The sequence below is a fragment of the Trichoderma atroviride genome, chromosome 2, assembly GCF_020647795.1.
Source record: "Trichoderma atroviride chromosome 2, complete sequence".
Classification (NCBI taxonomy): Eukaryota; Fungi; Ascomycota; class Sordariomycetes; order Hypocreales; family Hypocreaceae; genus Trichoderma; species Trichoderma atroviride.
In genome coordinates this window covers 867,970-880,369 of record NC_089401.1, presented here as the reverse complement: position 1 = coordinate 880,369, position 12,400 = coordinate 867,970, and the positions used below count along the sequence as shown (strand labels likewise).

The following is a 12,400-nucleotide window of genomic DNA, read 5'->3' as shown; positions in this document are numbered from 1 at the left end:
TTTTTTTGGCGGGGCTACTAAAACAAAAAGACATTTTTTGTATACAATCTTTTTTTTATAAATCAGAGAGATAAAGTCTCATTGCTCTCACTTTCATTGAGGACCACGGTAATTGTATTTAAATCGAATCAAAAGCGAATAAATACTAACTTGTTCCTTTAGATTCATGCCTTTCATTTTGTGAATTATAGAAGCAACGTCTAGAACAATTGCCATCTTAGAACTTTACACATACACACCCTCTCATTTGAAGATACCCTGAAATTCACCACACGCATCGACACACACATAACAGCACAAAAGCAGACGGACATACTGATACCGGACCTCAAGATGGATTTCCTCATCAAGTTTGCTTCCGAGCATGAGTCCTTCAGGCTCCCCGAAATCGAAGCCCTCGCCGTCCTCGAGGGCGTCGACCTCAAGGTCAAAGAATACAACAGCGAGGTATGAAAAAAAAAAAAAAAAAAAAAAGCAGACTTATTCATAGCCACATCTTGTTCCATTTGACATCATCACTAACATGCCAACAAGTCTCCATTCTGCGTCGTCCAACTGCCCTCCGTAGAAGACGCAAAGAAGCTGCTCCGGCGCTCAGTCATGGCTCACTCAATACACGAGCTCTGGGGAACAGGCGCCACGCTCGAGACGCTCCACGAAGCCATCAAATCGCAAACGTCACATCTCTGGCCCCAATACAAGGAACCCTCGTTCAAGTTCGTCGTGGACTCGTACCAGGGCGCGCACTCCAACGAAGAGCGCCTCGCCCTCATCAACTCCTTCAGCTACCTCCCCTTTGACGGGCCCATCCGCATGTCCAAGCCGGACAACACATTCACCGTCTTTGAGCTCTGGCCCTTCAACAGCGTGCCCCTCAAGATTGAGCACCCGGACAGCATCCGCCTGGGCCGCTTCGTCGCCAATTCCGCCCGCGACATCATCCACCGGTACGACCTCAAGAAGCGCAAGTACATCTCCACCACCAGCATGGACGCCGAGCTCTCCCTCGTCACCGCAAACATTGCCCACGCGGCGCCGGGAAAGCTCTTTTACGACCCCTTTGTCGGCACGGGTTCGTTTCCCATTGCCTGCGCGCACTTTGGGGCCATTGGCTGGGGCAGCGACATCGATGGACGGAGCATGCGCGGCGAAGGCGACAAGAAGAAGAGTCTGCCCGGCAATTTCACCCAGTACGGACTGAAGCCACAGCTGGGAGGCTTCTTCTCGGCGGATTTGACAAACACGCCCATCAGACGACGAAGAATTTGGGACGGAGTCGTATGCGATCCGCCTTACGGAGTCAGAGAAGGGTTGAAAGTCCTCGGACTAAAGAACCCTGAAAATGCTACATGGCTCATCGAGCTGGGTGTAAATGAGTGGCAGTAAGTTATTTTAATTCCCTTTTCACGGCCATGAAGTCAATGGCTGACACGCTGCCCTGTCCAGATCACCAGATTACGTCCCCCCAAAGAAACCATACAGCTTCCTCACCATGCTCGACGACATCCTCGCCTTTGCATCAGACACTCTCGTGGACAACGGCAGGCTCTCCTTCTGGATGCCCACCGCAAATGACGAAGAACAAGAAATACCCGTTCCAGCGCATCCCTGCCTCGAGGTAGTCGTAGTATGCGTCCAAGTTTTCAACAGATGTACGTACTTTTCGCCCTCTTTCCTGCATGTCATTGGGCTAACTTCTCCACCAGGGTCAAGAAGACTCATCACCTACCGGCGACTGCCAGATTCTCAAGTCTCAAAGTCCAATCTTGAAGCGCATGAAAAGCAGAGGGCCGAAGCAGCAGCCGCAAATACAGGCACGACAGCAGACGACCTCAACCCGTTCCGCCGAGGCTACTTTAGAAAATTCGAGGCCGAATCATAAAGACACGCCCGACTCTTTTTCAAATTATATGCTCACTCCAAGATTAAATCGCATCGCGTGCCTGCCTGGGTATTCTTCATAAGTAAAAGCTTCAAATAGTCATTCCATAGAGCTCTCAAGGTACTGTCACACCAGCATGTTCCATCTATTCATATTCATCGCGTTCATAGCTAACACACTTCCTCGTGCCAGCCAAATATTCATTCAGTTTAAATCCCTGCAGTGCATCCCGACATAACCTATACTAAACAGCCAGGCTCCTTGCACGCATGCTATGTATATCCCGATAAACACCTTCCATGATTGATCCTCTTGGAAGAAACAAAAAGAGAGAGAAATTGAGAGTAGAATAAAGAACAAAAGGAAAAGAGAAAGAAAAAGGAAAGAAAGTTCCCTCATATGCCACATATCGTTCCATTATTAGTCGACACATAAAAAAAAACATCATCGCTTAGGTGATTATCGAAACTCCATAGCACTGAAGCATCCTCGGTCAGGGACATGCTTCAACTCCAGCTGTTGGAACCTGGGCACGAGCTTGTTAGCCTCGACGTGTTTGGAATGGATGGAGTGGGGGAAGGGCGGTGATGGCTTACTTTTCGCTCTTGGAGTGAAAATAGATTCCACTTATTTCTCCCTTGACTTGGTTGAAACAGATGTAATAGAAGCCTTCAAAGGAAGCCCCGATTATTGTCCGAACTCGGTGGTCTGGAACTAAAAAGTGCTCCTTCCATCGCATGAAAATGTGATCTCTTTGTGCCAGGTCCGTGATGGTGATGGGACCCTTGCGGGCTATCTTCTGGTATGGCCGGAAAGCGCTAAATTTGGACCAGTGGCTGATGTCCACTTTGTAGTTTGCGCCCCAGTCGTCATGCTTGGTGTAGAAGTTGTACTTTGTGCCAATGATTTCTCCCTCGAAATAGGTGGTCAGTGTTGGGTGGTCCTCGGTCAGTCCTGTCCAAAGGGCCAGGCTGGTTAGCTATGACGCAACTTGAGACTTGTGCCGAATTGGAGCGACAAACCTTGGATGCGCAAGTAGCCGCAGAGGAAGGACTCGCGCAGGTCAACATGCTTGATCTCGACCTGGACGTCGTAGACCTGCCTTTCGGATTGCTGTGTGCCGCGGAACTTGCTCCCAGGTCGGAGGAACGATGACGCAGAGACGGGGATATTCTGCATACAGTGTGAGCAGGCTGGATGCACTCTAGCAGCGAATTCATTCTTACCCTTATATATGTGCAATCAGATGGCATGGGCGGAGCGTCGTATTCATCTTCCTGCTCGAGCCATTCCAATGCGTCGGGCTCACGCTGGTACGACTCCGCGTTCTCGACTTGCAGAGTCCCCGACAGCGTGGATGATTCTCGGCTTAAGCGACCGCCGGAGTCGCCTCCCGTGTGCTTGAGGTCATCATCTCCTTCACTCGACGTGGGAGAGGTCGCAAGCGTCCCGCTAGACAGCGGTCGCAGAGACGCGGAGGTATCCATGGGCGAAGCTGCAGCAGATGCTTGGCCGTCTATTAACGCCGACTCTTCTGTTGCAACATCGTCGTGAGAAGTCTCGGACGAATGGGCCGTAGGAGAGGCAATGCTGGTCGACGAGCTCTGGGCGGCTTCTGTGTCTGGCGTCGGTCGCGTGGTGTCTTGTGTCGGACGCGCAGATCGCGAGGGATGTAGCTGATCTTCAGGACATGTTGAGAAGCTGTAGGGCGGCGAGGATTGATCAGGAGGCGGATTGGAGGATGGAGTCGGCATTGTTGCAGCTCTGCTGGATAGCAAGATCCAAGTCTGGCCGTGGCAGGCAAGGCTGGTGGAGGGAAGCGACGACGGGCAAGTGCGCAGTAGATGAGAAACGCGGTTAGAGTAAAAAATACAGAGAAAAATTAACCAATCTCAGTGGTCGTTGGGCGTTTGAGCCGCGGTGACGGGTTTGGGCGGAGGGTGGCTCTGGCCGACAGCGGATCGAGCTGCGATGGAGTTGAAGGACTTGGCGGTGATGGCAACGGGTCCAGCAGCGGTAAGGCGGCCCGCGACGCTGGGGAAGAGACTCTTCAGGGACGAGACGCAGCGTGCATCTCGCAATGGCACGTGCTGGCGGTGATGAAGAGCGGAGGATGGCGATGGCAAAGAATGCGAAAAGCCACACGGCCAGGACGATGAGGATGGCGTTTGCTCGGGAGGCAAAGTTTGGGCTTGACTCCCTGTATATTTCGGACGGCAGCACCGCTAAGGCGCGCCCACTTTATAGCGCTGCTGCCAGGTGGGCTCGATGCAGGTAGCGGTACAGCGGTACCGCGGCCCAATTGCAGCGGCACGGAGCTGCATATATGGATTGGGGGCACCGGGCGCAAAGCAGGCTGGTCCGCTGAAAAGCGAGAATTATCGCTTTGAGTCGAGTTTGAAGCAGAGAAGAATTGAGTGATGAAGTAAGCATCTAGGCGTCTTCAATGGCCCGGGAAGGGTTCCATGTCTTGCAATGGACAAGTACACGCAACCTTGGGAAGAGGTGAGATGGAGATTTGCGGAGACGGCAGACGCTAGCGGGACGACTTGACTGGGCGAGGCTGTTGAAAGATGACTTGCTTGTAGGCGGTTGCTGCTGAATACAGTGCTGCCATGGGTATTATTACGCAGTAAGAAATACAGCATTGCCCCATGTCTGTGTCCGATGCAGTTTCAATGTTGTTATACAGTTTGTTAGCTAGCCTTGATCAAAAGCTTCATGATTCTATATAGTAGACGTTGCGAAGATCTGCCACCACATACACATAAAGGCGATTAGCGCGTGGGCTATTATTGTTTCCAAAGCAAGACAAGACGAAACTAAAATGTCTCTGCCTCTTGCAAACCCCTGGATCGCGGCAGACCCTTTGACTCTCGTTTACGTGGTGATACACAATGCCTTAGTACATGCTTAGTCCATGCTATTGCTGGTAGCCACCGCAATGTGGATCGTCGCGGGATAAGATGCAGCCCAGGTCCCACTCGGCGTTGAACACGCATATCGTGTATCAGATCATGGCTCCATGGCTTGATCACGATAAAGCAGCAGATTGATTGATAACGTCTCACGATTTAACATATAAAAAGGAATACAACGTGCTGTTCTCGTGTCATGGTAATCAGCATGGATCTGACCTTCTATCACATGCACGTTGCACTCTATCTATACTACTGCTTACCGGTTTTACGGAGCCGAGTCTGGATTCGGCAAGCGAAAAAAAAGACGGCAGCTCCCCGAGACATAACGACCCTTTACCGCCGCACATGTAAGATCACAGCCCCAAACGATATGATTGAGTGTCCATTGAATTATATTCTATGTCAATATGTTAATCCACTACATTACCATCATCTCGCGTCCCAAGGCTATACCAAACCGCTGCTAAAGACCAAGTGAGCCGATTTTTGTATTTCAATGTCCCCATACGCCAGCCTAGACCCGAATTGAATCTACCACGCATCGCAGTCGTGCGTATATCCACTGCCTCTTCGAGGTTGAATTGGTATCATAACTTGTGCTTGTTTCTCCGCCGTTTTGTAGAGCCGACTCAGATCGGCTTGACCTTGAAATGAAGCGCTATCAGACTGAAGACGAGCGCCTTCAGGTCTTGCACCAGGTAGTAAAAGACTCGGAGGCCTTCGGGGTCTGCTGATTCGGTCACGTCGACCAATGATCCAATCTTGGCCGTCTATGAGGCGTTAGTATCGCACCATGGCAATTCATCAATTAAAACAAACCTCGAATGAAATATGGTCGCTTCCCAGCCGGATTTCCAGCTCCTGTCGGCCGTCCTTGTTCTTTTGCGGCCACTTGGAGTCGTCTTCCTTTATGATTTCGCTCTGCTTCACAATCCGCTTGATCTCTTCGATGACTGCAGAGCTCACGCACACTATTTCCCATGTATCAGCTGCCATGTCCTGATATTGGCGCCAGATCAAACGCGACTCTGGGGCACAATGTGTCCATACTTTCTTTCCGAATCAGGCTGTCGTTTCTGTAGTTTGAGTTGTTTGCATATCTAGCGACCGCGCTGCGCCCATCTCCGACGACACGAAAGTCGAATTCTATATTCCCGTGTCAGTATCAAAGCTGCGCATCGACAAACTGCAGCCAGGCGTCCAGGAGTGGAAGGCTGCTGGCGTCCGTATCGTACCTAAAAACTCGTGGCCAAACCGGCCCATGTGCCCGGAGCTGAGCATAAAATCAGCGGCTGATACACTGGAAAGTCACGCATGCGTAAGAGGTGGCTGCTTACTAGTAACGGATGTAGAATTGGTCGTTTGGCGCCGTCATGATTGCTGCTGTTGTCTCGTCAAGTTGTTCCTCTCAGTGTCGCAAGGCTGCGATGAGCTCCAGCGTCACTGGATGGTGGGGCACGGCAGAAATAAATGCGGTGAGTCGATAGCGCGCTCACAGTGGCTGTCGCCGCTGCTGCTAGGCAGTGCTTCTGCTACTGCCAGAACTGCTAGACTGCTGGCACAGCTCGCATCACGTGAGACCCCACGTTTGGCTCTCGACTGCTTGGTGCCACCTGTACCAGTGAGCCATCGCCAGTAAAGAGCCAGATTGTCTGAAGCCGCCCAAACAGCAACGCATCAACTTCGCAGACGCCCGCCAGCCTTGCCGACCCCTCCTGGCGACTCTGGCAGCTCGAGCCCTGGAATTGGCGCCGCGACGACTCTCTGGCACATGGCTCTGGTGAGCTCTCGGTCTTCTGCAACTCTCCAAGCTCGCCCTCCCACCTCGTCCTAAGGCCCCTTATCCCTCCCCCACCGCCGCTGCCTCGACGCAACGATCTTGCTGGGCCGAACCGCTCAATTGCTCCCAGCCTTTTCGATTCTTCTCTCTTTGATCTACAGACTCCAAATCAGCCGTCATGTCTGGATTCCTGGAAAACGCCTACAGCCTGGTGCACCAGGACAATGCCTCGGACGTGCCCTCGCTCTCAGACCTGCGTATGCAGCTGGAGAAGGGCACCGATGAGAGCAAGGTCGACACCATGAAGCGTATCCTGACCGTTATGCTCAACGGCGACCCGATGCCCTCGCTCCTCATGCACATCATCCGATTCGTCATGCCCTCCAAGTACAAGCCGCTCAAGAAGCTCCTCTACTTCTACTACGAGATATGCCCCAAGCTTGACGCCGCTGGAAAGCTGAAGCAGGAAATGATTCTAGTCTGGTTAGTCGGCCCGGTTGATACCATTGACAGTTCCTCCATTCGATAGAGCCCCAATCGACTGACCATCATGAAGCAATGGCATCCGAAACGATCTGCAGCACCCCAACGAGTACATCCGTGGAAACACACTGCGATTCCTCTGCAAGCTCCGAGAGGCCGAGCTCATTGAGCCTCTTCTCTCTTCAGCGCGATCCTGCCTCGAGCACCGACACGCCTACGTCAGGAAGAACGCAGTCTTTGCCGTTGCATCCATCCACCAGCACTCGCCTTCTCTCATTCCCGACGCCGCAGAGCTAATTGCGACCTTCTTGGAGACTGAGACGGATGCCACCTGCAAGAGGAATGCCTTCGCAGCGCTTGCCAGCATCAACCACGACGCCGCCCTCCTATATCTCAGCTCCGTCTTTGATGGAATTCCCAACGCCGAAGAACTGCTACAGTTGGTTGAACTGGAGTTTATTCGCAAGGACGCTGTTCAGAACTCTCAGAACAAGGTATGGATCTGCCCTGTGTTATCCATCGTGGCCATTAGGAGTTCTCTAAAGCTAATAGGAATAGGCTCGATACCTAAGATTAATTTTCGACCTCTTAGAGGCCGGCGCATCTACTGTTGTCTACGAGGCGGCTTCATCGCTGACTGCCTTGACAAATAACCCTGTTGCCGTCAAGGCTGCAGCATCCAAGTTTATCGAGCTGAGCATCAAGGAGGCCGACAACAACGTCAAACTCATTGTCCTCGACCGCGTGGACCAACTGCGCCAGAAGAATGAAGGCGTCCTAGACGATTTAGTCATGGAGATCCTACGAGTCCTCAGCAGCACAGATATCGATGTCCGCAAAAAGGCGCTTGAGCTCTCCCTGTCCATGGTATCCAGCAAGAACGTTGAGGAGGTCGTACTGCTGCTGAAGAAGGAACTCTCCAAGACTGTCGACCAAGAATACGAGAAGAACACCGAATACCGATCTCTCCTTATCCACACTATCCACCAGTGCGCCATCAAGTTCTCAGAGGTTGCCGCCAGTGTAGTGGAGCTTCTCATGGACTTTATTGCCGATTTCAAGAACACTGCCGCCGTTGACGTTATCAATTTTGTCAAGGAGGTTGTCGAAAAGTTCCCTGAGCTTCGACCTACCATTGTTCGTCGTCTTGTTTCCACTCTCAGCGAAGTGCGAGCCGGAAAGGTTTACCGTGGTATCCTTTGGATTATTGGAGAGTACTCTCTGGAGGAGAAGGATATTCGGGACGCTTGGAAAGGAATTCGAGCCAGCCTGGGAGAGATCCCCATTGTCGCATCGGAGCAGAGGCTGTTGGAAGAGCAGGATAGCGATGAGAAGCATGAAGAACAGACTAACGGTAGCTCAAAGCCCGCTGCGCCAACTGGCTCCCGAAAGGTGCTCGCCGACGGTACTTATGCGACCGAGACTGCGCTCACCAGCCAGTCATCCGCCGCTGCCAAGCTCGAGGCTGTCAAGGCCGCCCAGAAGCCACCTCTGCGACAACTTATCCTCGATGGCGACTACTACCTATCAACAGTCTTGTCTTCAACGCTGGTGAAGCTTGTGATGCGCCACGCAGAGATTTCAGCGGAGAAGGCACGCACCAACGCCCTCAAGGCCGAGGCCATGCTCATCATGATCTCAATCATTCGTGCTGGACAGTCTCAGTTTGTCAAGGCTCCTATTGACGAAGACTCTGTTGATCGAATTATGGCTTGTGTTCGCTCACTGGCGGAATTCACCGAGAAGAAGGAGCTGGAAGCGGTCTGGCTCGACGACACACGCAAGGCATTCCGCGCAATGGTTCAGGTCGAGGAGTCCAAGCGCGCAGCTCAAGAGGCCCACGAGAAGGCCAAGACTGCTATTCAGGTCGACGACATCATTCCTATTCGCCAACTGTCAAAGAAGAACGCCACTGAGGGCTTGGACGAAATCGAGATGGACCTGGAAAGGGCAACTGGTGGCGAAGGAGGTGCCGAAGATCTCACATCCAAGCTCAGCCGTGTTGTGCAGTTGACTGGTTTCTCTGATCCCGTGTATGCTGAGGCCTATGTCAAGGTGCACCAGTTTGACATCATCCTGGATGTGCTTCTGGTCAACCAGACTACCGACACGCTTCAGAACCTGTCAGTCGAGTTTGCAACTCTGGGTGACCTCAAGGTTGTTGAGCGGCCGACGACACAGAACCTGGGACCCCACGACTTCCACAACGTCCAGTGCACCATCAAGGTCTCCTCAACCGACACTGGTGTCATCTTTGGCAACGTCGTATACGATGGCGCTCACTCGACCGACACCAACGTGGTTATTCTGAACGACCTGCACGTCGATATCATGGACTACATCCAGCCTGCCACATGCACCGAGACTCAATTCCGAACAATGTGGACAGAATTCGAGTGGGAGAACAAGGTCAACATCAACTCCAAGGCCAAGTCACTACGCGAGTTTTTGGATCAGCTCATGGCCTGTACAAATATGAACTGCCTGACGCCCGAGGCCAGTCTCAAGGGAGATTGCCAGTTCTTGAGCGCAAATCTGTACGCTCGCAGTGTATTTGGTAAGCACAGACGCTTTCTACAATCCCCAATGACAAATTCCTACATGAACTTATTGCTAACACGATCCCCGCAGGTGAGGATGCTTTGGCCAACTTGAGCATCGAAAAGGAGGGAGAGGACGGCCCCATCACAGGTTTCGTGCGGATAAGGAGCAGATCACAAGGCCTGGCCCTTAGTCTGGGCTCACTAAAGGGTCTTAATAAGATTGGCTCGGCCGCTTAGGCGTGAGGAAACCCGATGCCGAAAGGAAGAAGAGAACTTTTTTTTACAGACTATGCACAAAAAAATTAGATAATTTTACGAACCCCCCCTTTTTTTTCATACTTTGTTTCGCGTACTTGTGTGGAAGATGTTCATCTTTTTTTTTTTTTTTTTTGCCTTTGTTTGTAGAATCAGGTAGATATAACATGGTGGCATGTTTTGTTTCCTTCACTTATTCATTATTAACGAGGCAAAAGGAGAACTAGGAAATGCTTTGGCAGTAAGCTATTGAGAGGAAGAGGGAGACAGGGAGAAGGCTATATATGTGATTAGGCGTCTGGGTGATTGTTCCAATCTTGTGTTGAACAAAAAGGAGAAAACGGAGGAAAAAAAGACGCCCGGGATGAAATAGGGTGGGATCAGTTCTGTGTGGATTTAGTAGGCGATGATTCGAATCTTGACAATATTAAGACTTTTATTTTATTTATCGCGTATACCATTGATATAAGACGCTGATAGGAAGTAGTGATATGCCCTCTCGCCAATAGACTGGTATGGATGTAGAAATAGAAGCCAGTTCTTTATCTTGTCCCTCATCTGTGATTATAGCTATCCACCTGCCACGCTATATACAGGCAATGTTTTATTATGTTGGGTATGTATAAGAAGAAGGAAACGAAAAGAGTTGTTGAACTAAAGATGCTATGCGAGCATCGAGAGGTTGATATATGCTCCGTTATAAACTCCGAGTTCGTAGCGTATAAAAAGTGAGATGAAGGGGGTATTTATCCAAAAACATTAAAAATGGATATGAAGAAGGGGAAACAAAAGATGTAAATACTAAAGGAGTGCCAAGTGCAGATGTTGTATATGGAGCCCGAGAAGGAAGAGGTCGAGGATGAAGGATCAAAGTGGTGTCACCGGTTAAAGACGAGGGCGTTGATGACATGGCCGACTTGCCATCCCTGGGCCTCTAGAGAGAGATTCTCCTTGAGTATCTTTCCCATGTAAGCGAGGCGAATCTTCTTTTCAGAGGGGGCCTAGATGGAAAGAAGAGCGTTTAGTATATGTACATGCCTGTCAGCAGAGCGAGAAACCCAACAACTTACCACTGATATTTCTGTAATCTTCTTCACAACGCTCCTAACGCTGTCAGTCTTGGTCACAGGGACGATGATATCCTGGCCCGTCTCGCTCAGTCGCGCGCGCAAAGTCACCATTTCTCGCTCGTCAAGCACACCCTTGCCCTTTTCTTCCCGTCTCCTCTCGGCCTCTTCAGAATCGACATCATCTTCCTCCCCTGCGGTTTCATCCTCGGCCGTAGATGTGTCGCCCTTGAAGTCCGGGTCATTGTCATCCGCCAAGTTGTCCGGGTCAGATACGATGTATTCGGGTAGCGCATACAGGTTGCCTAGCGAGTCGTATGCGCCGTTGACGAGATCGCCGGTGGGCAGCGAGATTTCGGCGGCGTTGAGGATGGTTTGCGCAGTGGCCAGCGCGCTGTCCTCGTCCTGCGAATCCTCTGGGCTCGCCTCCCACAGCACCTGCAATGCGGCGTGCAGCGTCTGCCAGATCTCGGGCCTGCAAACCACTCTTGTTTCGAAGAATTCCACGCGCTCCTTGGCCAGCTCGCGCCGGGTCCATCGCCGCTGCCCCGACGTCCATTCGTGCTTGCGCAGCGGGCGGTTGATGTGCTGGTCGAGAGGAGGCCGTTCGCGGCGGGGCTGGTCGCGGTGGGCTTGATCGCGGCGGCGACGGCGCACTGAGGAAGCGGTTTGCGAGCCCCCGGAGAGGATGCCCTCGGGCAAGGTCAGGAGAGGAGGATTGCCGGCGCGCGAAGAGGCATCCGGGACGCCACCGGGGTGCGGCGAGTTTGGACCCGCGGAACGAGAGAAACAACAGCCCTGGCGCCAAAGAGTCAGCACATGCAGTGTTGGATAGAAGCTGGACAGCTAGAAGAGAAGCTCAGCAGCTACTAGATGGCTCACCATAGTGTCCGCCTGTTGAGACGTGCAATTGTTGTTTGGTCTCAGCTTGTCCACAAAGAGCTGCTGGACGGTGAGTTGGCCAACGCCATACCAGATCTGGCCTCAGATGCCAGTCTCTCGCTGTGCCGGCTTCGCTAGCGGGCTGTGAAGAGATAAATAATAAAGAAACAAGAAATGGAAGCAGGCGAAGAAGACAAGGAAAAGAGACTGTCCGGTGGCGAGGTTGGGAGCGGGTGATTTTCCCTCTTGCTTCTCGAGCTTAAAACGAAGAGGGCAGAAACAGAGTTGGCAGCCAGCGGAAGTGCTGGTAGCGAGGCGAGGCGAGACTCGAGGTTGGTCGGGAAGCGAAGCGGCGCAGCTGACTGGCGCAACTTTGTGGCTGTGAGATGGAGGAAACTATCTTTTCCCGGCTGTGGCGGCGAGAAACGACAGACTTTGGGTTTTGCGTTGAGAAGAGGACCCAGAGAGACGGCGGTGGATGTTCGAGCCAAAGTCTTTTTGCGAGAGAGCCGGGATTCGGGGGGAATTCGACAGGGCTGTGGTAATACGCAAGAGCGGATGCGATGAGTGAGGTGAAGAGGATGTCA

General features: G+C 52.0%; 5 protein-coding genes across 5 annotated transcripts; 2 read left to right on the top strand and 3 right to left on the bottom strand.

Annotated features, from left to right (window-relative positions):
* The first annotated feature begins 32 nt into the window (after positions 1-32).
* On the top strand, positions 33-2,000 carry TrAtP1_002981 (uncharacterized protein). Its single transcript, XM_066111700.1, has 5 exons — positions 33-108; positions 163-447; positions 535-1,382; positions 1,447-1,652; positions 1,707-2,000. Exons 2-5 carry the CDS (start codon positions 334-336, stop codon positions 1,880-1,882), a joined length of 1,344 nt encoding a protein of 447 aa, XP_065967779.1. The 5' UTR covers positions 33-108; positions 163-333; the 3' UTR covers positions 1,883-2,000.
* On the bottom strand, positions 1,979-4,779 carry TrAtP1_002980 (uncharacterized protein). Its single transcript, XM_014087606.2, has 4 exons — positions 3,109-4,779; positions 2,905-3,055; positions 2,479-2,836; positions 1,979-2,408 (listed from the first exon to the last, which is right to left on the bottom strand). The coding sequence occupies exons 1-4, from the start codon at positions 3,634-3,636 to the stop codon at positions 2,342-2,344; spliced, it is 1,104 nt and encodes a 367-aa protein (XP_013943081.2). The 5' UTR covers positions 3,637-4,779; the 3' UTR covers positions 1,979-2,341.
* A 240-nt stretch (positions 4,780-5,019) lies between these two features.
* Positions 5,020-6,305, bottom strand: TrAtP1_002979 (uncharacterized protein). Its single transcript, XM_014087605.2, has 5 exons — positions 6,141-6,305; positions 6,039-6,076; positions 5,854-5,949; positions 5,623-5,774; positions 5,020-5,573 (listed from the first exon to the last, which is right to left on the bottom strand). Exons 1-5 carry the CDS (start codon positions 6,176-6,178, stop codon positions 5,433-5,435), a joined length of 465 nt encoding a protein of 154 aa, XP_013943080.1. The 5' UTR covers positions 6,179-6,305; the 3' UTR covers positions 5,020-5,432.
* TrAtP1_002978 (uncharacterized protein) lies at positions 6,306-10,309 on the top strand. The gene is made up of 4 exons (XM_014087604.2): positions 6,306-7,066; positions 7,140-7,560; positions 7,625-9,623; positions 9,698-10,309. Exons 1-4 carry the CDS (start codon positions 6,762-6,764, stop codon positions 9,844-9,846), a joined length of 2,874 nt encoding a protein of 957 aa, XP_013943079.2. The 5' UTR covers positions 6,306-6,761; the 3' UTR covers positions 9,847-10,309.
* Positions 10,310-10,742: 433 nt separating this feature from the next.
* On the bottom strand, positions 10,743-11,816 carry TrAtP1_002977 (uncharacterized protein; the record flags this gene model as incomplete). The annotated part of the gene is made up of 3 exons (XM_014087603.2): positions 10,743-10,865; positions 10,935-11,729; positions 11,814-11,816. 3 exons carry the CDS (start codon positions 11,814-11,816, stop codon positions 10,743-10,745), a joined length of 921 nt encoding a protein of 306 aa, XP_013943078.2.
* Between the last annotated feature and the right edge of the window lie 584 nt (positions 11,817-12,400).

Excerpts from the sequence above, each read along its gene's own strand:
- TrAtP1_002981 (XM_066111700.1), top strand. The coding sequence starts at position 334 with ATGGATTTCCTCATCAAGTTTGCTTCCGAGCATGAGTCCTTCAGGCTC. Across the intron at positions 1,383-1,446 it reads CTGGGTGTAAATGAGTGGCA|ATCACCAGATTACGTCCCCC; the intron begins GTAAGTTATTTT and ends TGCCCTGTCCAG. Across the intron at positions 1,653-1,706 it reads CGTCCAAGTTTTCAACAGAT|GGTCAAGAAGACTCATCACC; the intron begins GTACGTACTTTT and ends CTTCTCCACCAG.
- TrAtP1_002980 (XM_014087606.2), bottom strand. The coding sequence starts at position 3,636 with ATGCCGACTCCATCCTCCAATCCGCCTCCTGATCAATCCTCGCCGCCC. Across the intron at positions 2,837-2,904 it reads CGGCTACTTGCGCATCCAAG|GACTGACCGAGGACCACCCA; the intron begins GTTTGTCGCTCC and ends CCCTTTGGACAG. Across the intron at positions 2,409-2,478 it reads TTTCACTCCAAGAGCGAAAA|GTTCCAACAGCTGGAGTTGA; the intron begins GTAAGCCATCAC and ends GCTCGTGCCCAG.
- TrAtP1_002979 (XM_014087605.2), bottom strand. The coding sequence starts at position 6,178 with ATGACGGCGCCAAACGACCAATTCTACATCCGTTACTA. Across the intron at positions 5,950-6,038 it reads GTTTGGCCACGAGTTTTTAG|AATTCGACTTTCGTGTCGTC; the intron begins GTACGATACGGA and ends ACGGGAATATAG. Across the intron at positions 5,574-5,622 it reads GCGACCATATTTCATTCGAG|ACGGCCAAGATTGGATCATT; the intron begins GTTTGTTTTAAT and ends AACGCCTCATAG.
- TrAtP1_002978 (XM_014087604.2), top strand. The coding sequence starts at position 6,762 with ATGTCTGGATTCCTGGAAAACGCCTACAGCCTGGTGCACCAGGACAAT. Across the intron at positions 7,561-7,624 it reads TTCAGAACTCTCAGAACAAG|GCTCGATACCTAAGATTAAT; the intron begins GTATGGATCTGC and ends TAATAGGAATAG. Across the intron at positions 9,624-9,697 it reads GTACGCTCGCAGTGTATTTG|GTGAGGATGCTTTGGCCAAC; the intron begins GTAAGCACAGAC and ends CGATCCCCGCAG.